This window comes from Microcaecilia unicolor, chromosome 1 (assembly GCF_901765095.1).
Source record: "Microcaecilia unicolor chromosome 1, aMicUni1.1, whole genome shotgun sequence".
In the NCBI taxonomy this organism is placed as follows: domain Eukaryota; kingdom Metazoa; phylum Chordata; class Amphibia; order Gymnophiona; family Siphonopidae; genus Microcaecilia; species Microcaecilia unicolor.
Window position 1 is genome coordinate 7,810,118 of NC_044031.1, and position 23,804 is coordinate 7,833,921.

General features: G+C 44.9%; 2 protein-coding genes across 2 annotated transcripts in view; both read left to right on the plus strand.

Moving 5' to 3' along the window:
* Window positions 1-920: 920 nt before the first annotated feature.
* LOC115460710 (gastrula zinc finger protein XlCGF26.1-like) lies at window positions 921-3,899 on the plus strand (the record flags this gene model as incomplete). Its single annotated transcript, XM_030190477.1, has 3 exons — window positions 921-1,307; window positions 1,800-3,269; window positions 3,867-3,899. Coding segments are annotated over 3 exons (1,890 nt in total), but the record flags the coding sequence as incomplete, so codon positions are not given.
* Window positions 3,900-18,456: 14,557 nt separating this feature from the next.
* The window catches only part of LOC115460711 (oocyte zinc finger protein XlCOF6-like), a 57,598-nt gene continuing 52,250 nt past the window's right edge, over window positions 18,457-23,804 (plus strand). Inside the window, exon 1 of the mRNA XM_030190478.1 lies at window positions 18,457-18,512. Within this exon, the coding sequence (XP_030046338.1) occupies window positions 18,486-18,512 (27 nt within the window). The 5' untranslated portion in view covers window positions 18,457-18,485. The remainder of the gene's footprint in view (window positions 18,513-23,804) is intronic.

The following is a 23,804-nucleotide window of genomic DNA, read 5'->3' on the forward strand; positions in this document are numbered from 1 at the left end:
CTCTGTGTGAACATTGTACCAGTAATATCACACAAACAGTGGAAGAACAGACAAACCCAATGAGAGTTCAGAAATGTTTGTGTGATGGATGTGAGATATTCCTTAATGATCATTTAACTCTGAAATCACATCAGAGATCCGATACTGAAGAGAGACCATATACAGGTACGGACTGTGGGAAAACCTTCAGTCAAAAGAGAGAACTACAGCAGAAAACATGCATAAGAGAGACACACTGTATAGGTTCTGAGTGTGGGAAAGATTTCAGTAGGAAGAAAGAGAAACATGAGAACAATAATAAAGAAACTAGAGTGTGTACAACGACAGTAGATGAGAAAACCTTTATCAATAAAGGAAGCGTTACAAAATACCAGAAAAATGACACTGATGAGGGATTATCTGCATGTTCTAGTCATGACAAAAGCTTCAGACAGGAAGAAAATGTCATAAGAAATGCAAAATTCCAGCCAGAAGAGATACTAGTTTCAAGTGCTGAATGTAAGAAAAAATTCAGCCATAGAGAAGAATTAACAGATCATAAAACACCTCAGACTGGTGAAGAATCAATGACTACTACTAAACCTGAAAAAGTCTTTTGCAGAAAGACAGACCTCTCAAACTACCAGAAAATTCAGAAAAATGAAAACTTGTGTACTTCTGCTGACAGTGGTACAAGTGCTTGCTGGAAAAGAAACCTCCCAATGCACAAGAGAAACCACAAAGGAATGACACCATTCATCTGCAGTGAGTGTAATAAAAGCTTCAGTCGGAAGGGAAACCTCACCAGACACCAGAGAATTCACACAGGAATGAAACCATTCATCTGCAGTGAGTGTAATAAAAGCTTCAGTCAGAAGGAATACCTCACCAACCACCAGAGAATCCACACAGGAGTGAAACTGTTTATCTGCACTGAGTGTAATAAAAGCTTCACTCATAAAACAAGCCTCACAAAACACCGGAGATTCCACACAAGAGTGAAACCATTCATCTGCACTGAGTGTAATAAAAGCTTCATTCGGAAGGCAAACCTCACAGAACACCAGAGAATCCACACAGGAATGAAACAATTCATCTGCACTGAGTGTAATAAAAGCTTCACTCATAAAATAAGCCTCACACAACACCAGAGAATCCACACAGGAGTGAAACCATTCATCTGCAGTGAGTGCAACAGACGCTTCAGTCAGAAGGTACACCTCACAAAACACCAGAGAATCCACACAGGAATGAAACCATTCATCTGCACTGAGTGTAATAAAAGCTTCAGGGAGAAGGGAAACCTCACACAACACCAGAGAATCCACATAGGAGTGAAACCATTCATCTGCAGTGAGTGTAATAAAAGCTTCAGTCATAAAACAAACCTCACAGAACACCAGAGAATCCACACCGGAATGAAACCATTCATCTGCACTGAGTGTAATAAAAGCTTCAGTCGGAAAACAAGCCTCACAATACACCAGATAATCCATACAGGAGTGAAACCATTCATCTGTACTGAGTGTAATAAAAGCTTCAGTCGGAAAATAAGCCTCACAATACACCAGAGAATCCACACAGGAATGAAACCATTCATCTGCACTGAGTGTAATAAAAGCTTCAGTCGGAAAACAAGTCTCACAATACATCAGATAATCCATACAGGAGTGAAACCATTCATCTGCACTGAGTGTAATAAAAGCTTCAGGGAGAAGGGAAAACTCACAATACACCAGAGAATCCACACAGGAATGAAACCATTCATCTGCACTGAGTGTAATAAAAGCTTCACTCACAAAATAAGCCTCACAATACACCAGAGAATCCACACAGGAATGAAACCATTCATCTGCACTGAGTGTAATAAAAGCTTCACTCACAAATCAAGCCTCACAATACACCAGAGAATCCACACAGGAATGAAACCATTCATCTGCACTGAGTGTAATAAAAGCTTCACTCACAAAATAAGCCTCACAATACACCAGAGAATCCACACAGGAATGAAACCATTCATCTGCACTGAGTGTAATAAAAGCTTCACTCACAAAATAAGCCTCACAATACACCAGAGAATCCACACAGGAATGAAACCATTCATCTGCACTGAGTGTAATAAAAGCTTCACTCACAAATCAAGCCTCACAATACACCAGAGAATCCACACAGGAATGAAACCATTCATCTGCACTGAGTGTAATAAAAGCTTCACTCACAAAATAAGCCTCACAATACACCAGAGAATCCACACAGGAATGAAACCATTCATCTGCACTGAGTGTAATAAAAGCTTCAGTCAGAAGGGAAACCTCACCACACACCAGAGAATCCACACAGGAATGAAACCATTCATCTGCACTGAGTGTAATAAAAGCTTCAGGGAGAAGGGAAACCTCACAATACACCAGAGAATCCACACAGGAGTGAAACCATTCATCTGCAGTGAGTGTAATAAAAGCTTCTGTCAGAAAACAAGCCTCACAATGCACCAGAGAATCCACACAGGAGTGAAACCATTCATCTGCAGTGAGTGTAATAAAAGCTTCACTCACAAAACAAGCCTCACAATACACCAGAGAATCCACACAGGAATGAAACCATTCATCTGCACTGAGTGTAATAAAAGCTTCAGTCGGAAGGGACACCTCACCACACACCAGAGAATCCACACAGGAATGAAACCATTCATCTGCACTGAGTGTAATAAAAGCTTCAGTCAGAAGGAATACCTCACCAACCACCAGAGAATCCACACAGGAGTGAAACTGTTTATCTGCACTGAGTGTAATAAAAGCTTCAGTCAGAAAATAAGCCTCACACGACACCAGAGAAGCCACACAGGAGTGAAACCATTCATCTGCACTGAGTGTAATAAAAGCTTCAATCGGAAGGGAAACCTCACAAAACACCAGAGAATCCACACAGGAGTGAAACCATTCATCTGCACTGAGTGCAACAGACGCTTCAGCCAGAAGGTACACTTCACAGAACACCAGAGAATCCACACAGGAGTGAAACCATTCATCTGCACTGAGTGTAATAAAAGCTTCAATCGGAAGGGAAACCTCACAAAACACCAGAGAATCCACACAGGAATGAAACCATTCATCTGCACTGAGTGTAATAAAAGCTTCAGGGAGAAGGGAAACCTCACAATACACCAGAGAAGCCACACAGGAATGAAACCATTCATCTGCACTGAGTGTAATAAAAGCTTCATTCAGAGGGTACACTTCACAGAACACCAGAGAATCCACACAGGAATGAACCATTCATCTCCACTGAGTGTAATAAAAGCTTCAGGCAGAAGGGAAACCTCACCAGACACCAGAGAATTCACACAGGAATGAAAATATTCATCTGCACTGAGTGTAATAAAAGCTTCATTCAGAGGGTACACTTCACAGAACACCAGAGAATCCACACACAGGAGTGAAACCATTCATCTGCATTGAGTGTAATAAAAGCTTCAGTCAGAAGCAATACCTCACAGAACACCAGAGAATCCACACAGGAATGAAACCATTCATCTGCAGTGAGTGTAATAAAAGCTTCAGTCAGAAGGAAAACCTCACAAAACACCAGAGAATCCATGCAGGAGTGAAGCCAGAAGCAATACCTCACAGAACACCAGTGGAGGAGTGGCCTAGTGGTTAGGGTGGTGGACTTTGGTCCTGGGGAACTGAGGAACTGAGTTCGATTCCCGGCACAGGCAGCTCCTTGTGACTCTGGGCAAGTCACTTAACCCTCCATTGCCTGCCGCATAGAGCCTGCCATGAGTGGGAAAGCGCGGGGTACAAATGTAATAAAAATAAATAAATAAATAAATAAATTTTAAAAAGCCATTTAGATGCTCTGAGTGTGGTAAAACATTCATTGACAAGGAAACACTTACTATGAACCAGAATAGCCATTGAGTAGTAAAACCATTTCCATGTACTGAGTGTGGCAAATGCTTCAGGTTGCCTAGTGTACAGCGCTGTGTATGCCTTGTAACACTATAGAAATGATAAATAGTAGTAGTAGTTGAAGAAATACGTGATACAGCACCAAAGAATCCACACAGGAGTGAAGCTATTTAAATGTACTGAGTGTGGTAAAAGCTTCAGTGAGAAGGGAAACCTGACAAGGCACCATAACTTTTACATGAGAGTGAAGTCATTTACATGTAGTGAGTGTGGGAAGAGCTTCATTGAGAGTGGAACACTCGCCATACACCAGAGAATACATTCACAAGGAAAACTATTTCTGGGCACTGACTGTGACAAAAGCTTCACAAAGAAATACATGACAATACACCAGAGAATCCACAGAGGAGTGAAGCCTTTTGCATGTACTGAGTGTGGTAAAAGCTTTACTGAAAAGGAACACTGAACAGACACTGGAGAATCCACACAGGAATTAAACCATTTATCTGCACCGAGGTTGAAGAAATACATGATAATGCACCAGAGAATTCACACAGGTGTTAATCCATTTACATGCACTGAGTGTAATAAAAGCTTCTGTTAGAAGGTAAACCTCAAGAACCTATAGAAATGATAAGTAGTAGTAGTAGAAACCACTGAATGATCCACACAGGAAGGTTCCTGCACTCTCATATTGTTTTGGTAATGAGACCTTCCTCTTAAACACCTGCAAAAACTTGGGGGCGCTTTTACTAAGCTGCGTAGACGCCTACGAGCACCCAGTGTGCGTCAATTTGGAGTCATCATGGCCTGGGTGGTCATTTTGATTTTTAAGTGTGTCCACTACGCACGTCAGAAAATTATTTCTATTTTTGGTGCATGGCAGAAACTGGGCGGTAATCGTCATTCTATGCACATAGACCATTACCACCCGGTTAACGCTTGAGACCCTACCACTAAGTCAATGGGTGGCGGTAAGGTGTCAGGCCCAAAATGGACGTGTGCCAATTTTTCTTTTGATGAAGTAAAGGAGCAGCTGGTTCAGGAACCTACATGAGGGGGAACAATTCTAGACCTAGTGCTTAATGGAGCATGATCTGGTTCAGGAGGTAATGGTGCTGGGTTCACTTGATAACAGCGATCATAACATGATCAGATTTGATATAAGCTCTGTAGTAAGTACACGCAGGAAATCCAATATGTTAGCATTTAACTTTCAAAAAGGAGACTATGATAAAATGAGAAGAAGGGCGAAAAAAAAACTTAGAGCAGCTGCAAAGGTCAAAAAATTACATGGGGGGGGGGGGGGGAGCAGAGGAATATGGCTGAGAGGACACACGAGAATCTGCTCTATCATGTGTAAGAGGTTTGAGAGGAGTCCGCTTCAAGGAGGGCGAAGGCAGAGGCAGAAGGAAGGTGTGCTCTTGAGGAAGATCAAATTTCGTTCACATTCCTTATAAACATGAGGAGTGTGGTAGCCGTGTTAGTCCACTCTTAAGGTTATCAATAGAAATCAAACAAAATAAAACATGGAAAAGAAAATAAGATGATACCTTTTTTATTGGACATAACTTAATACATTTCTTGATTAGCTTTCGAAGGTTGCCCTTCTTCCTCAGATCGGAAATAAGCAAATGTGCTAGCTGACAGTGTATATAAGTGAAAAACATTCAAGCATTGCTATGACAGTCTGATAGGGTGGGAGGATGGGGGTGGGAAGGAAGTATGCATGGGGACATCAAAGTATATCATTGGTATTCTAACAGGGTGGGTGTGGACAGGTGAGGGGAGGGTGAAGTCAGAATGATTGAATATTTTAACACCCAACAGAAAGGACTTAACAAGGATCTGGGGTTCCTAGCCCATTATAAACCATAAAGCTGTATGTCTCTGTTGATCACCCCACCCCTCACCTATCCACACCCACCCTGTTAGAATATCAATGATATGCTTTGATGTCCCCATGCATACCTCCTACCCACCCCCATCCTCCCACCCTGTCAGACTGTCATAATAATGCTTGAATGTCTTCACTTATATACACGGTCAGCTAGCACATTTGCTTATTTCCGATCTGAGGAAGAAGGGCGACCTTCGAAAGCTAATCAAGAACTGTATTAAGTTATGTCCAATAAAAAAGGTATCATCTTATTTTCTTCTCCATGTTTTATTTTGTTTGATTTCTATTGATAACCTTATAAACATGGAATTCGCCCCCTAGTGGCCAAAAGACCAACCAGCATACTAACTAGCAGTAAGAACTACCATCCCCAGAACCCACCTGGCCTTAGGCAGGACTCTCAGGAGATAGAGGGGGAGGGGCAGGACTGGGAGATGAGGATCAGCTGCGAGAACTAGGTGGGGAGGAGGCAGTAGAGGAGATGGGGCTGGAGAAGCTTCAGGTGTGGAGCTGTCCTGTGATGATGAAGCTGGAACAAGAATAAGAATGTGTGATTTAACCTTTGTAAATAAAAACCTTTTGACTTATAAAAGTATTGGAGCTGCTGCCCGTTTTGTTCAACTACTACCATAAGGACAGCTGGTGCAGCGGTTTACTGAAAGGAGCTGCAGAAATTGAAGGTCTGGAGTAAGACCAAGATTGTAACCCGAGTGTCCTGGAGTGCATAGAATCCTTCAAGCTGAACAGGGTCGACCCTGGCTGTCAGTGGAAGGGAGACCAGGTGACACATGCCTTCTAAGCATAAGGGTAAGGTGAGGTTTTATCCCCCTGAAACCACCTCTACCCCTCTTGGTCAACTTAAGTTAGATTTGTTTGTGCGTCCGCAGTGGGCAGGAAATGAGGGTGAGATCCCAGCTCAGTACTAGACACGGGGAGAGTCCTAGCTTTTGGGAGAGACATCTTTGTCCCCTTCAGACCAGGTTTCTCCACCGCTCTGACAACACCATGGAGGAGGCTGTGAACACTCCGAAGAAAGATGTGACATCTTCAGCAGCCGCTGTGGGGGATTCTCCTGGGTCGTCACTGGTCCTTGTTTCTGACTATCCCTTTTTGCTGGATGGATATTTTGTACCCATTTGTTTTAGGATCGGCCGAGACAAACTGCGCGATATGCTTACCCCTAGAGATCTCGCTCTTTAATTTACGAAACTGTAGTAAGGGCAGTGCTAGAAAATAAACAAAATTCAGCAGGAATAAGTACATAAGTAATGTCATACTGGGAAAAGACCAAAGGTCCATCAAGCCCAGCATCCTGTCCCCGACAGCGGCCAATCCAGGTCAAGGGCACCTGGCAAGCTACCCAAACATACAAACATTTTATACATGTTATTCCCGAAATTGTGGATTTTTCCCAAGTAGTAGCAGTCTATGGACTTGCCCTTTAGGAAACCGTCGAACCCCTTTTTAAACTCTACCAAGCTAACCGCCTTCACTACATTCTCCATCAACGAATTCCAGAGTTTAATTACACGTTGGGTGAAGAAAACGTTTCTCCTATTTGTTTTAAATTTACTACACTGTAGTTTCATCGCATGCCCCCTAGTCCTAGTATTTTTGGAGAGCGTGAACAGACGCTTCACATCCACCTGTTCCACTCCACTCATTATTTTATATACCTCTATCATGTCTCCCCTCAGCCGTCTCTTCTCCAAGTTGAAAAGCCATAGCCTCCTTAGTCTTTCTTCATAGGGAAGTCGTCCCATCCCCGCTATCATTTTTGTCGCCCTTCGCTGCACCTTTTCCAGTTCTACTATATCTTTCTTGAGATGCAGCGACCAGAATTGAACTCAATACTCAAGGTGCGGTCGCACCATGGAGCGATACAACGGCATTATAACATCCTCACACCTGTTCTCCATACCTTTCCTAATAATACCCAACATTCTATTCGCTTTCCTAGCCACAGCAGCACACTGAGCAGAAGGTTTCAGTGTATTATCGACGACGACACCCAGATCCCTTTCTTGGTCTGTAACTCCTAACATCGAACCTTGCATGACGTAGCTAAAATTCGGGTTCTTTGATTCACTTCCATCCACTCCACACCACTCAGGATTTTGTAGACCTCAGTCATATTCCACCTCAGCCATCTCTTTTCCAATGTGAAGAGGCCTAACCTATTTAGCCTTTCTTCATACAGGAGCAGTTCCATCCTGTCTATCATTCTGGTCATTCTTCTTTGAACTATATATTTTTTGAGATACAGTGACCAGAATTGGACAAATACTCAAGGTGAGGTCGCACCATGGAGCGATACAGAGGCATTATAATATTTTTGGTCTTATTTTGCATCTGTCTCTCAATAATTCCTAGCATACTGTTTGTTTTTTTGGCTGCTACCGCACACTGGGCAAAATATTTCAGTGTATTGTCTACAATGACACCTAGATCTTTTTCTTGAGTGCTGACTCCTAAAGTGGACCCCAGCATCAGGTAACTATGATTCGGATTATTCTTCCCAATGTGCATCACTGCATTTGTCCATATTAAATTTCATCTGCCATTTGAATGCCCAGTCTTCCAGTTTCCTAAGGTCTTCCTGCAAATTTTCATAAACCACATGCAGTTTGCCAACTTTGAGTATTTTTGTGTCATCTGCAAATGTAATCACCTCACTCATTCCAATTTCCAGATCATTTATAAATATGTTATATAGCACCAGTCCCAGTACAGATCCCTGTGGCACTCCACTATTCACCCTCCTCCATTGAGAAAAATGTCCATTTAATCCTACCCAGTGTTTTATGTCCAATAACCAATTTTCAGTCCATAGAAGGACATTGCCCTCTATCCCATGACTTCTTAATTTTCTTATGAGTCTTTGAACATGAGCTATAAATCCTGTTTGGTTAGTGGGGCAGGGAAATTCTGTAGAGGAGAATCCTCTGCATCAGAAATAGTATGTGCTTATGCTCAAGGAGTGCATCTTTCCCTCCCAAGTCAGTCCTACCTCATATGTGGGTTCTTAAAATGTGGTATATATCATTCAGTGTAAAAAAATGCAACGAAGGCTGCTACACTGGAGAAACAAGTCAGATGCTAAAGAAGAGATTTAATTTACATAGACATCATATGAAAAATGTCAGTACAAACAAAGATGTCACGCCTGTGGGACAGCACTTTAGAAAACCAGAACACTATACCAGTGATTTCATGGTAAGGATCCTAAAAGGGAACTTTACAACAATACAGGAATGTAAGACCTTTGAAGTCAAAATGATTAAATATTTTGACACCCACCAGACAGGACTTAACAAAGATCTGGATTTTCTAGCGCATTATAAGCCATAAAATTGTACTGCTTTGTCACCCTCCTGTCTCCATGCATATCTCCCTGTCCCTCTTCCTGTCTCTCACGTATCCACCCCCATCCTGTTAGACTGTCACTGGAATGCTTTCATGTTTCACTTATATATACTGTTGTCTACCAACATTTGCTTATTTCCGATCTGACGAAGGGCTACCTTCGAAATCTAATCAAAAAATGTATTGTTATGTCCAATAAAAAAGGTATCATCTTATTTTCTTTTCCATGTTTTATTTCTATAGATTGCCTTTAAAAGTGGACTAACACGGCTACCCCACCTCTCTACTAAAACGACCCCTAAACTCTCCTTTCATTGGGGCACATGGAATCACATCTTCACTTCATCTGTTTTGTAGAAGTTTACATTTTAGATACACAAATGGATTCTGCTTTTGAACATGTTTCAGGAGCAAGTGCTTTTATAAGTCAAATATAAGAATAAATATTTTATTTCATGCAGATCTCTTTTGTTTAAACATAGCTCAATGAGTTTGTGGGGGATGTTACCGCTTACGTTGCACGGGCGGATACATTTGTTTTGAATGGTTGAATTCCCGAGGCGGCTATATACATTCCAGGTGCTACCCCTGTGGCTTCGGCGTAAAGACTTAGGTCAGCTTTATCGCTATCTGAGGAGGTTTGTGTGGAGAGATACTAAACCGAAACTTCCATTGAGCTTACTCATGGGCTCATGGAGGGAGGGAGGTATGGGACTTCCTAATATCCGCAGATATAGCCAAGCTTGTCTGCTGCGCCATTTGGGGGACTGGCTAATGGGGAGGCAGGATTATACACCACGGGATATGGAATATGAGTTTTTTAAACCGTTCCATCCACATTACTTATTGCATTGTGACAGGAGAGCAATTCCGATACACATACATAATAGCTTGCTGTTGGGCCCCTTGCGGGAGGTCTGGAGGGACTTGAATAGGATATGGGACTTGGAGGCAGATGTATCAGACTTACTGCCACTGCAGGACAACCCATAATTTGCCCCAGGGTCTGAAAATAAAATATTTCGCAGATGGGCGGACCTGGGGATCACGAGGCTTGAGCATGTTTTGGACACAAGGGGGAAGATCCTAACATTAGGAGCCTTAGGAGTTGGTATTTGTATGAATCACTTATTCGCATATCATCAATTGGCTCATTACGTACGCTCTCTGAACCAAAGTAAGCTGGAAAGTGGACATGGGCGTAGAACTAGGGCCTTTTTTGGGATGATCCCCGGAGATAGGTTGTCGGTATCGGGCCTGCAGAAAGCTTTAGGGGTGCAGGAGGGAAAGAGAGATACAGAGGCTATTCGCCAAAGATGGGGAGTAGATTTGGGACAACCAAATTTGCAGTTAGATTTTCCTAAACTGATATCACGTATTCCCCAGTTGTCGGTAAATGCAGGCCTCTGGGAGTGTCAATACCGTATAACGTACAGGGCGTATATGGCCAAAAGTCAATTGTTCAAATTTGGGGGGGTTGTGGATCCGCTTTGTGTGAAATGTGAGCAGGGGGAGGGTACGCTAATGCATTCCCTTTGGACATGCCATAAGATTCAGGCATTTTGGAGGCAGATATTTCTCTATCTAGAGTCTTTGGTGAATCTTCGGATTCCATTCTCACCACAGGGGGTATTATTGGATAAGTATGAAGTATTTCGACTTCATGGTAAGGGGACCCAGCAGCTTATTCGTAAGGCAAGTCTGGTCGGGAAGAAGCTCATAATGGGCGCTTGGACGAGTGAGTCCCCACCAGATTTCTGGCATTGGAGGAACAAATTACATGAACTTCTCTTACTGGAACGCAGGGGAGTTGGGTCTTCCCCCAAAAGGAGGAAAGCATTTTTGGCAGTGTGGGAACCCTATATACAATCCTTGTCACATAAAGCTCGCAGTTTAATATTTAACAAGCTCTGAAAGGGAAGATGTGTGTTTTTTGTTTGTTTGTTTTTTAATTTAATGTTTTGGCCTTTTGATGGTAAGGTGAATAGTCAGGGAGGGTCAAGACACAGGGAATGGGAACATGCGTTACTAGTTAGGGATTGGACAGGGTCGGTTACATAATTAGGGTGGGGTGTCATCAGAGTAATTTCTAAATACTGCAGTGATAGTTGAAGGTTCCACTATTTATGGTTTTTGCAGTATTGCAATATAGTTTTTATTCTAGATGGTCATAAATGGATTTCAATACAATGAGTTGAGCGGTGTAAGAGGGACTTTTGGGAGGGGGGAGGAGAACGTTGGGAGAAATGTTTGATGGTAGATTCTACTATTCTGTTAGAGTTGCACACAAATTTCAGCTGTATATTTTATTTCCATCTGTTACTTGGAAATGTTCTTTCTGAATTACCATCAATAAAACTGTTGAAACCTTAAGGAGGAGGAGGGGGGAGGAAGGGGGGGAATGTAAAATGTTCTTGGAGAGCGAAGTTATTCTTTTTTCCATGTGTTACTTTGCAAAATGGAAGTTGTCTCTTCAATAAAATATATTTAAACATAAACATAGCTCAATGGGCTATAAGTCCATTGGTTTTCTTATATTTTGTTCTTGTGATGACTTATACTGTGCCCAAACTGAAAACTCTTATCTCTATCTGGTGGATAATAAAAGCAGTTAATTGTGAACCCTAACCACCCTAAAAGGTTGTTTTGTGGCTGTACACGAGGAGTTGTGATAGTGAATAAATAAGTGTATGTTTGTGTCTCTAGTCATGCATCCAAAGGTTATATAATCCTTTCAAGAAATCCAGTTAATCATTTAACTTATTAGTGGAACATAACCACAAAGGCATGTTATGGTTGCATTTTCAATATGGTAATACTAGGGCCCAGCTATTTGGAGATAGTCTTCACTGGACCAAACTTCCTTTCCTGGTGCCGTCACCATCCAGCTGCATAGGCAGTGTCTTAAAAGGTGGAGGATAAAGGATTTTTTTTTTACATTTAAATCCCACATTATTCCAAGCAAACGTTTCCTTGTCTGTGCTCACCTCGCCCTCTGGTGGCCAGACTTGGTGGCTGAAATGGACTGTCTGTTTACTGTCACCTGTTCCAGACTTCTGCCCAGTTTAGTCCAGATCTTCCGGGCTGCCAGAATTGCTTTCCCTGTTGAACCTGTTTGTACCTGTACCTGTACCATCTATCCCCCCTTCAATCTGTTCAGAACTCTGCTGCACGTTTTATATTCCGCCTGAACCGATATACTCATATCACCCCTCTTCTCAGGTCACTTCACCGGCTTCCAATCAGATACCGCATACAGTTCAAGCTTCTCCTTCTTACCTACAAATGCACTCAGTCTGCAGCCCCTCATTAACTCTCTACCCTCATTTCCCCTTACGTTCCCGCCCGTAACCTCCGCTCACAGGCCAAATCCCTCCTCTCAGTACCCTTCTCCACCACCGCCAACTCCAGGCTCCGCTCATTCTGCCTCGCCTCACCCTATGCTTGGAATAAACTTCCTGAGCCCTTACGCCAAGCCCCCTCCCTACCCATCTTCAAATCCTTGCTCAAAGCCCACCTCTTCAATGTTGCTTTCGGCACCTAACCTTTATACCTTTCGGGAAATCTAGACTGCCCCTATTTGACTGACTGTACATTTGTCCTTTAGATTGTAAGCTCCTTTGAGCAGGGACTGTCCTTCTATGTTAAATTGTACAGCGCTGCGTAACCCTAGTAGCGCTTTAGAAATGTCAAGTAGTAGTAGTAGTAACAGCACCCGTAGTTGCCTTGTGATTGCTGCAGCTGATGGGCTTTATTAATCACCTAGAAACTTCTATGTTTGCCTTTGCATTGTCTAAGGTCCCTGGTATGTGGGTGTGCTCTGTGCACTTCTGCCTAGTCCAGTTCTAGCCTGAGTTTCTTGCCTGATTCTAGTTTGTTTGTATGTAGTTAGCTTTCGTTTTATTGCTTAGTTCCTATTCTTGTTTCTGGTTTGCATTCCCTTGTCTTGTGCCTGTGTTTCTTTTTCATGGCTGCTTGGCAGCTTTCAGTCCTGACTCTCACCTGTCTGTGTTTCTGTCTTAGTGGCTGCCTGGCAGCTTTTAGTCCTGACTCTGTTGTGTGTTTCCTGCTGGTATCCAGTTCCTGCCCAGTCCGGTAAGTCCTGCCGGCCGCCTGCACCCAGGGGCTCAACTCCTGGAGAAGGGTGGTCAAGTGCAGGTGAAGCCTTGCTCCAGTCCTGTGTTCCAGTCCAAGTGTTCTTGTCCAGTGTGTTCCTGCTTTGCTTATCCCTGTCTGCAGTCCCTGCTTTATGTGTGTGTTAGCCCAGTGCTGGTTGGGGTGGTTTTGCCTGCCACTGCCGCAACTTGGCAGTGGCCCAAGGGCTCACAAACCTAGTTGCTGCTTTGAGACCTAACACAAACTCAGGTTCAATGTGGCTTACATTCGAAAATACAGTATGACAGAATAGAAATCAGGTATATTCTGGGACCAAGTGGATATGTCTGAAACATTTAACAAAGTTGAGATTAGCATATATATCCAACTGGGCATTTAAAAGTCTGTCCTTTAATGATGCCAAATGACGCAAAGAAAAGCGCCAGTGAACTAACCAACTACAGGCCAGTAGCATCCATTCCATTAATAACCAAAATAACGGAAAGGTTGGTGACCAAACAACTCACAAGCTAGCTAAACAAATTCTCAATACTCCATGACTCCCAATCAGGATTTCAGTCAAACCACAGTACTAGTCACCCTCATGACTAAATTAAAACAAACAATCGCAACAGGAAAGAACATACTACTTCTACAATTCGACATGTCAAGCGCTTTTGACATGGTTGATCATGGAATAATACTACATATCCTTGAATACTTCGGAATTGGAGGCAATGTTCTCAATTGGTTCAAGGGATTCCTAACCACACGATCATATCAAGTGACATCCAACTCGACTACTTCAGCCACATGGATACCTGAATGCAGAGTCCCACAGGGATCCCCCCTATTGCCGACCCTATTCAACTTAATGATGATACCTTTAGCCAAACTACTATCAAACCAAAACCTTAACCCATACATATTTGCAGACGACGTAACGATCTACATCCCATTTAAACAAGATTTAAAGGAAATTTCCAACGACATCAACCAAAGTCTCCATATCATGCATTCATGGGCGGATGCTTTTAGATTGAAACTTAATGCAGAAAAAACCCAATGCCTAATACTCACATCTCAACATAACAAGAACAAATTCACAGCCATTAACACACCAAATCTGAACCTTCCTATTTCAGACACCCTAAAAATTCTTGGAGTTACCATCGATAGACATCTAACACTCGAAAGCCATGCGAAAAACACAACCAAGAAGATGTTCCACTCGATGTGGAAATTAAAAAGAGTAAAACCTTTCTTCCCAAGGAATGTTTTCCGTAATCTGGTACAATCAATGGTGCTCAGTCATTTAGATTACTGCAACGCACTCTATGCCGGCTGTAAAGAGCAAATAATCAAGAAACTTCAGACAGCCCAGAGCACTGCAGCTAGACTCATATTCGGAAAAACAAAATATGAAAGTGCCAAGCCCCTACGAGAAAAACTACACTGGCTCCCACTAAAAGAACGCATCATGTTCAAAATTTGCTCCCTAGTTCACAAAATCATTCATGGAGATGCACCAGCCTACATGTCAGACCTGATAGACTTACCACCCAGGAATGCCAAAAAATCATCCCGCACATTCCTTGATCTGCACTTCCCTAACTGCAAAGGTTTAAAATACAAAGTAATGCACGTGTCAAATTTCACCTACTTAAGCACACAGTTATGGAACGCACTGCCGCGCAACTTAAAAATGACTTACAAACTAACGAACTTCCGCAAACTACTGAAGACCCATCTCTTCAGCAAGGCTTACCACAAAAATCAACCAGTGTGAATATACATAAATCCTCCACATGTAGTTAGAAATGTCTTATAATATCTGTTTGTCATACTACTATGTCTTATCATTATCATGTTGCCAAAATTTTTCTATAACACTAAATACCTATTTTTCTATTATATTTCCACTATCCATGATGTATTGTAAGCCACATTGAGCCTGCAAAGAGGTGGGAAAATGTGGGATACAAATGCAATAAAAGAATAAATAAAATAAATGCCAAATGTTCGTAAATCATAGCCATAAGTGTAGACAGTTATTCAAATATTATTACAAGCATACCCTAGAACAAGCATCCATACACACACTGTAAAAGTAAACAACTTGTACAGAGTATATGAAAAACTTAATTTTTATTTTCTCATTTCTATCTTCCCAAATTCCAGGCAGCAGATATACTACAAATCAGCAGAAACCAAAACAGTCCAAAACAAGTAAAGTCAGAAACAACACCTTTGGGTTTAAAAAGCAATACCATGTGCATGTAAGTCTGGATAAACAAATTAAAACAAAATTTAAGCAAATGCCCTTAATATGTAATACTTGGTAGCAATCATAAAACAGTGATGGAAAATTCACATAGGAAGCAGCCTGAGCCAACAGATTTATTTTCCATTGAACATAATTAACTTTGTATGAACTTGGCTGCTAATAGTGTGCTGAACTGGACAATGTTGGCACATTTAGACTGGCTCTGGACTTCTGCATGAAGGTAGCTCCGCCCTCATTATTCAATATCTGTCTTTTAATTAACAGTGCATTTTTATAATATACAACTGCAATCCACAAAACAAAAGAACAAGTTCCCACATGCCATCTTTTTCTTTTGATCTAAGCACAGGGGGAGAAAAAAAGATTTTAAATGCTCCCAAGTTTCAACCTAATTCGTGTTTAGTGTGGGTTATAAATGTAATAAATAAGTAAATAAATTGCTAGATAGAAACACTGAATATTGATTCTCATAACGATGTTTGTTTTAGTGGCTCTTTACCAGGAGAAAATAAATCTCTGTACAGGTATAGACTTATATTTGGAAAAACAAAATATGAAAGTGCAAAACCCCTAAGAAAGAAACGACACTGGCTCCCTCTTAAAGAACGTATCTTGTTCAAAATCTGTACGTTAGTCCATAAAATCATTTACGGAGATGCCCCGTCATACATGCTTGAGCTAGTGGATCTCCCATCCAGAAATGCCAAAAGATCTGCCCGTACCTTTCTTCATCTGCACTTCCCCAGCTGCAAAGGATTAAAATACAAACTGACACACGCGTCCAGCTTTTCCTACATGAGCACGCAGTTGTGGAATGCACGTCCAAAACACCTAAAAGCAATCAATGAAATCGTTGAAAACCTCTCTCTTCACCAAAGCTTACCAGGAAAATCCATAACTAACTACAACACACCACCACGCGTTCCTGATTATGAATGTCTTGTTTTCTACAACTCTTTGATTACTATTCTTGTCATCTTTCTAACACCAATTGTATTTCTGTACCCTGAAATGGTGTTGCCATTACAGGCATTTGTAATAGAGAGCTGCACGGCTTCCGTCCCCGCGGGAAGGGGGACGGAGGTAGTTCCTGCGGGGTTCCCGCGGGGATGGAAGCAGTTCTGCGGGGTTCCCGCGGGGACGGAGGCAGTTCCTGCGGGGTTCCCGCGGGGATGGAAGCAGTTCTGCGGGGTTCCCGCGGGGACGGAGGCAGTTCCTGCGGGGTTCCCGCGGGGATGGAACCAGTTCTGTGGGCTTCCCGTGGAAGTGTAAGCTGCACCTGCACCAGCCTCTCATCTACCGAATACCAATTTATTTGAGTGCTGTCTCCTCCTCCTCTTCTTCCTTGCTTTAACAGCATAAATGTGGAAAGTCTTCCATTAAGGAGGTGGTAGAGTCACAAATGATGACGGAATTCAAAAAGGCGTGGGATGAACACAGAGGATCTCTAATTAGAAAATGGAAGTTATATAAAAGCTAACCTTAAATGGCTGCATGTGTGTGGATGTGTCAAGTGACACTTAGATGGTGACTCTGGCTGTGATGAACTAGAGCTGATACCTGGCAGACTTGTATGGTCTGTGTCTCATACATGGCAATCTGGTGTAGGATGGGCTGGAAAGGGCTTAGACAGCAACTTCAGTGGCTGGAACATAAGGACAGTGCTGGACAGACTTTTACGGTCTGTGTCCCACAAATGAGAACATGAATAGGCTGGAGTGGGCTTCGATGGCAACTCCAGCAGTTGGAACATAAGGATGGGGCCAGATAGACTCCTGTGGTCTTTGTTCCAGAAACACGAAAGAAAGACCATAATCAAGTATATAATATCACACTCGTTGATTTAATGATGAATTGATCATGAGTGTGACTATTGGGCAGAGTGGATGGACCGTTCAGGTCTATTTGCTGTCACTTACTATGTTACTGTTAATCCTCTTTGCTCCCAGGCTGGTGCACAGACCTCAGCTCTGACACAGGCACGAGAATCAGATGTCACCTGACCTACTGGCGCGTGCATGTGGCGTGAATGGACTCATCCTCAGCACACACTGCCAGTGAATCAGAGACAAATCTTACATGTGCGCACCAGAGTGTTCCAAGTTCCAACTTCCATTCCTTCCTTGCCTACAGTGCTGTGGCTCAAATCCAGAAAGGGAGCTGACTGGAACTTTCTTTTATGTACTATTAAATTCTTACGGGGATGGATGGGGATGGGTTAAATTCTTGCGGGGACGGGTGGGGACGGGTTGGGATGGTTTTAATTTTTGCGGGGATGGGTGGGGACGGGTAAGATTCCAGCGGGGATGGGTGGGGATGGGTAAGATTCCAGCAGGGACGGGCGGGGATGGGTAGGATTTCTGTCCCCGTGCAACTCTCTAATTTGTAAGCCACATTGAGCCTGCAAATAGGTGAGAAAATGTGGGATACAAGTGCAATAAAGAAATAAATAAAAACACATAGTAGAGTGTGTGTAGAAGGAATGGATCCTAAGGAGCTTAGCCTAACCAGCCCCTCCTAATGTTTATCTCTATAAAGGTATTCCGTTATTATATTTCCTCTGTGTCCATCTGTATACTGCACAAGCCGGCAAGTTTGCAAATATGTGAGATGAACCAAATGGAGTGTTGCTTTGTTTTGAGTGTACTAGAGATGACGGATGTGCGGAAAAGGCGAAAGAGAGATTACCCTACGTGGCTTCAACGATATGATGTCACTTCAGTCCTTGTCCTAGACCCCGCTTCTTATTTCCCTGATTGGTCAGAAGACTCCCGAGGGCGGGATTGCTCTAATAGAGGACGTGCTAGAAGGAAAGATGCTCCCTCCCTATTTGTTGTTCATCAAGTGCAGGAAATGACGTTTTTTTAAAATAGCCCCTTCTTGATTAGGGGAGAATTTCCTAATCTGCCTCACAGGAGTCGTGGCCGGTGTGCAGAAGGGCAGGAGAATGGCTGCAGGGCTTTCTGCTCAGAAGGTAGGAGTTAGGCAGTAGGGAATGCAATGCCACACACACAGAAGGCTCTTCTTCCTGATTCTCCTTCCCTCACTGGCAGGAGGTGGGCAGCAGGGGATGCAGTGCCAGGCAATGCCACACACACACAAGAAGAAATGAGCCTGGCACTGCTCAATCCATTCCCTGGTGCAGCCCCTCAGGTTCTTCTTCCTCATTCTCCTCCCCTCACACTGGCAGGAGGTAGACAGCAGGGGATGCAGTGCCAGGCAATGCCACACACACACAAGAAGAAATGAGCCTGGCACTGCTCAATCCATTCCCTGCTGTAGCCCCTCAGGCTCTTCTTCCTCATTCTCCTCCCCTCACTGGCAGGAGGTGAGCAGCAGGGGATGCAGTGCCAGGCAATGCCACACACAGAAGAAATGAGCCTGGCACTGCTCAATCCATTCCCTGCTGTAGCCCCTCAGGCTCTTCTTCCTGATTCTCCTCCCCTCACACAGCAGCTGCTGCTCTTCTTCCTTATTCTCCTCCCCTCACACTGGCAGGAGGTGGGCAGCAGGGGATGCAGTGCCAGGCAATGCCACACACACACAAGAAGAAATGAGCCTGGCACTGCTCAATCCATTCCCTGCTGTAGCCCCTCAGGCTCTTCTTCCTCATTCTCCTCCCCACACACAGCAGCTGCTGCTCTTCTTCCTGATTCTCCTCCCCTCACTGGCAGGAGGTGGGCAGCAGGGGATGCAGTGCCAGGCAATGCCACACACACACAAGAAGAAATGAGCCTGGCACTGCTCAATCCATTCCCTCCTGTAGCCCCTCAGGCTCTTCTTCCTCATTCTCCTCCCCACACACAGCAGCTGCTGCTCTTCTTCCTGATTCTCCTCCCCTCACTGGCAGGAGGTGGGCAGCAGGGGATGCAGTGCCAGGCAATGCCACACACACACAAGAAGAAATGAGCCTGGCACTGCTCAATCCATTCCCTCCTGTAGCCCCTCAGGCTCTTCTTCCTCATTCTCCTCCCCACACACAGCAGCTGCTGCTCTTCTTCCTGATTCTCCTCCCCTCACTGGCAGGAGGTGGGCAGCAGGGGATGCAGTGCCAGGCAATGCCACACACACACAAGAAGAAATGAGCCTGGCACTGCTCAATCCATTCCCTCCTGTAGCCCCTCAGACTCTTCTTCCTCATTCTCCTCCCCACACACAGCAGCTGCTGCTCTTCTTCCTGATTCTCCTCCCCTCACTGGCAGGAGGTAGGCAGCAGGGGATGCAGTGCCAGGCAATGCCACACACACACAAGAAGAAATGAGCCTGGCACTGCTCAATCCATTCCCTGCAGCCACGCAGGCTCTTCTTCCTCATTCTCCTCCCCTCACTGGCAGGAGGTGGGCAGCAGGGGATGCAGTGCCAGGCAATGCCACACACACACAAGAAGAAATGAGCCTGGCACTGCTCAATCCATTCCCTGCAGCCACGCAGGCTCTTCTTCCTCATTCTCCTCCCCTCACTGGCAGGAGGTGGGCAGCAGGGGATGCAGTGCCAGGCAATGCCACACACACACAAGAAGAAATGAGCCTGGCACTGCTCAATCCATTCCCTGCTGTAGCCCCTCAGACTCTTCTTCCTCATTCTCCTCCCCTCACACAGCAGCTGCTGCTCTTCTTCCTGATTCTCCTCCCCTCACACAGCAGCTGCTGCTCTTCTTCCTGATTCTCCTCCCCTCACTGGCAGGAGGTGGGCAGCAGGGGATGCAGTGCCAGGCAATGCCACACACACACAAGAAGAAATGAGCCTGGCACTGCTCAATCCATTCCCTGCTGTAGCCCCTCAGACTCTTCTTCCTCATTCTCCTCCCCTCACACAGCAGCTGCTGCTCTTCTTCCTGATTCTCCTCCCCTCACTGGCAGGAGGTGGGCAGCAGGGGATGCAGTGCCAGGCAATGCCACACACACACAAGAAGAAATGAGCCTGGCACTGCTCAATCCATTCCCTGCTGTAGCCCCTCAGGCTCTTCTTCCTCATTCTCCTCCCCACACACAGCAGCTGCTGCTCTTCTTCCTGATTCTCCTCCCCTCACTGGCAGGAGGTGGGCAGCAGGGGATGCAGTGCCAGGCAATGCCACACACACACAAGAAGAAATGAGCCTGGCACTGCTCAATCCATTCCCTGCTGTAGCCCCTCAGGCTCTTCTTCCTCATTCTCCTCCCCACACACAGCAGCTGCTGCTCTTCTTCCTGATTCTCCTCCCCTCACTGGCAGGAGGTGGGCAGCAGGGGATGCAGTGCCAGGCAATGCCACACACACACAAGAAGAAATGAGCCTGGCACTGCTCAATCCATTCCCTCCTGTAGCCCCTCAGACTCTTCTTCCTCATTCTCCTCCCCACACACAGCAGCTGCTGCTCTTCTTCCTGATTCTCCTCCCCTCACTGGCAGGAGGTAGGCAGCAGGGGATGCAGTGCCAGGCAATGCCACACACACACAAGAAGAAATGAGCCTGGCACTGCTCAATCCATTCCCTGCAGCCACGCAGGCTCTTCTTCCTCATTCTCCTCCCCTCACTGGCAGGAGGTGGGCAGCAGGGGATGCAGTGCCAGGCAATGCCACACACACACAAGAAGAAATGAGCCTGGCACTGCTCAATCCATTCCCTGCAGCCACGCAGGCTCTTCTTCCTCATTCTCCTCCCCTCACTGGCAGGAGGTGGGCAGCAGGGGATGCAGTGCCAGGCAATGCCACACACACACAAGAAGAAATGAGCCTGGCACTGCTCAATCCATTCCCTGCTGTAGCCCCTCAGACTCTTCTTCCTCATTCTCCTCCCCTCACACAGCAGCTGCTGCTCTTCTTCCTGATTCTCCTCCCCTCACACAGCAGCTGCTGCTCTTCTTCCTGATTCTCCTCCCCTCACTGGCAGGAGGTGGGCAGCAGGGGATGCAGTGCCAGGCAATGCCACACACACACAAGAAGAAATGAGCCTGGCACTGCTCAATCCATTCCCTGCTGTAGCCCCTCAGACTCTTCTTCCTCATTCTCCTTCCCTCACACAGCAGCTGCTGCTCTTCTTCCTGATTCTCCTCCCTCACTGGCAGGAGGTGGGGGTGGGCAGCAGGGGATGCAGTGCCAGGCAATGCCACACACACACAAGAAGAAATGAGCCTGGCACTGCTCAATCCATTCCCTGCTGTAGCCCCTCAGACTCTTCTTCCTCATTCTCCTCCCCTCACACAGCAGCTGCTGCTCTTCTTCCTGATTCTCCTCCCTCACTGGCAGGAGGTGGGCAGCAGGGGATGCAGTGCCAGGCAATGCCACACACACACAAGAAGAAATGAGCCTGGCACTGCTCAATCCATTCCCTGCAGCCACTCAGGCTCTTCTTCCTCATTCTCCTCCCCTCACTGGCAGGAGGTGGGCAGCAGGGGATGCAGTGCCAGGCAATGCCACACACACATACACACACACACAAGAAGAAATGAGCCTGGCACTGCTCAATCCATTCCCTGCTGTAGCCCCTCAGACTCTTCTTCCTCATTCTCCTCCCCTCACACAGCAGCTGCTGCTCTTCTTCCTGATTCTCCTCCCTCACTGGCAGGAGGTGGGCAGCAGGGGATGCAGTGCCAGGCAATGCCACACACACACAAGAAGAAATGAGCCTGGCACTGCTCAATCCATTCCCTGCAGCCACTCAGGCTCTTCTTCCTCATTCTCCTCCCCTCACTGGCAGGAGGTGGGCAGCAGGGGATGCAGTGCCAGGCAATGCCACACACACATACACACACACACAAGAAGAAATGAGCCTGGCACTGCTCAATCCATTCCTGGGGCTCTTTATTTCCTACAGCCCCTCAGGCTCATAGTAACATAGTAGATGACGGCAGAAAAAGACCTGCATGGTCCATCCAGTCTGCCCAAGACAAACTCATATGTGTATACCTTACCTTGAATTTGTACCTGTCTTTTTCAGGGCACAGACCGTATAAGTCTGCCCAGCAGTATTTCCCGCCTCCCAACCACCAGTCCCGCCTCCCATCACCGGCTCTGGTACAGACCGTATAAGTCTGCCCTCCCCTATCCTCGCCTCCCAACCACCACCCCCTCTTCCCCCCAACTGCTCCGCCACCCAATTTCAGCTAAGCTTCTGAGGATCCATTCCTTCTGCACAGGATTCCTCTATGCATATCCCACGCATGTTTGAACTCCGTTACCGTTTTCATCTCCACCATCTCCCGCGGGAGGGCATTCCAAGCATCCACCACTCTCTCCGTGAAGAAATACTTCCTGACATTTTTCTTGAGTCTGCCCCCCTTCAATCTCATTTCATGTCCTCTCGTTCTACCGCCTTCCCATCTCCGGAAAAGATTCGTTTGCGGATTAATACCTTTCAAATATTTGAACGTCTGTATCATATCACCCCTGTTCCTCCTTTCCTCCAGGGTGTACATGTTCAGGTCAGCAAGCCTCTCTTCATACGTCTTGGAACGTAAATCCCATACTGTATATGCTCTTATAAGAACATAAGTGTTGCCATACTGGGAGAGACCAAAGGTCCATCAAGCGCAGTATCCTGTTTGCAACAGTGGCCAATCCAGGTCACAAGTACCTGGCAAGATCCCAAAACAGTACAATTACATGTTATGCTACTTATGCTAGAAATACTAACTGTTAAATAATTTTAGACCGTCACTCTGTCCCATAAAGCAAAATATCAAAAAATATTCCCAGAATGTGTAAATGCAAATATGATAGTCTTAAGGGCTGTCATGTGTTTTGATCCTTGCTGTAGACGTGAATCGCTTGTTTACTCTTTCCAAAAATACTAGGACTAGGGGGAGCGCGATGAAGCTACAAAGTAGTACATTTAAAACAAATCAGAGAAAAGATTTCTTCACTCAACGTGTAAGGGAAAGAAAGAGAACAGAAAAAAAGAACTCAAGTCTCTTGCATATAAACCTTAACCCCATTATTTTAACTTCTCTAAATGGGGTTAAGGTTTATATGCAAGAGACTTGATTTCTTTTTTGCCTGTTCTCTTTCTTTCCCTTATTGACAGAATTGGTGTCACTCTCTCTTGATAAAGTCAATACAAAACGGGGACCTGTCAGGGTTTTAAGAGCGCACCAACCTGCCTAAGATAAGTGCAGTGAGCATTATTGAGAAGTACATTTAAAAAGTTGTGCAAGTCTTTTTTTGCTAGTATAATTGGGATGGTGGAGGCTGAGTCAATGATTAAGACATGAACACGTGCAATGGATTCACCTGTTGAGTGAAAGAAATATCATTGTGTATTACATATGAGACTCTTCCTCACTTTAGTC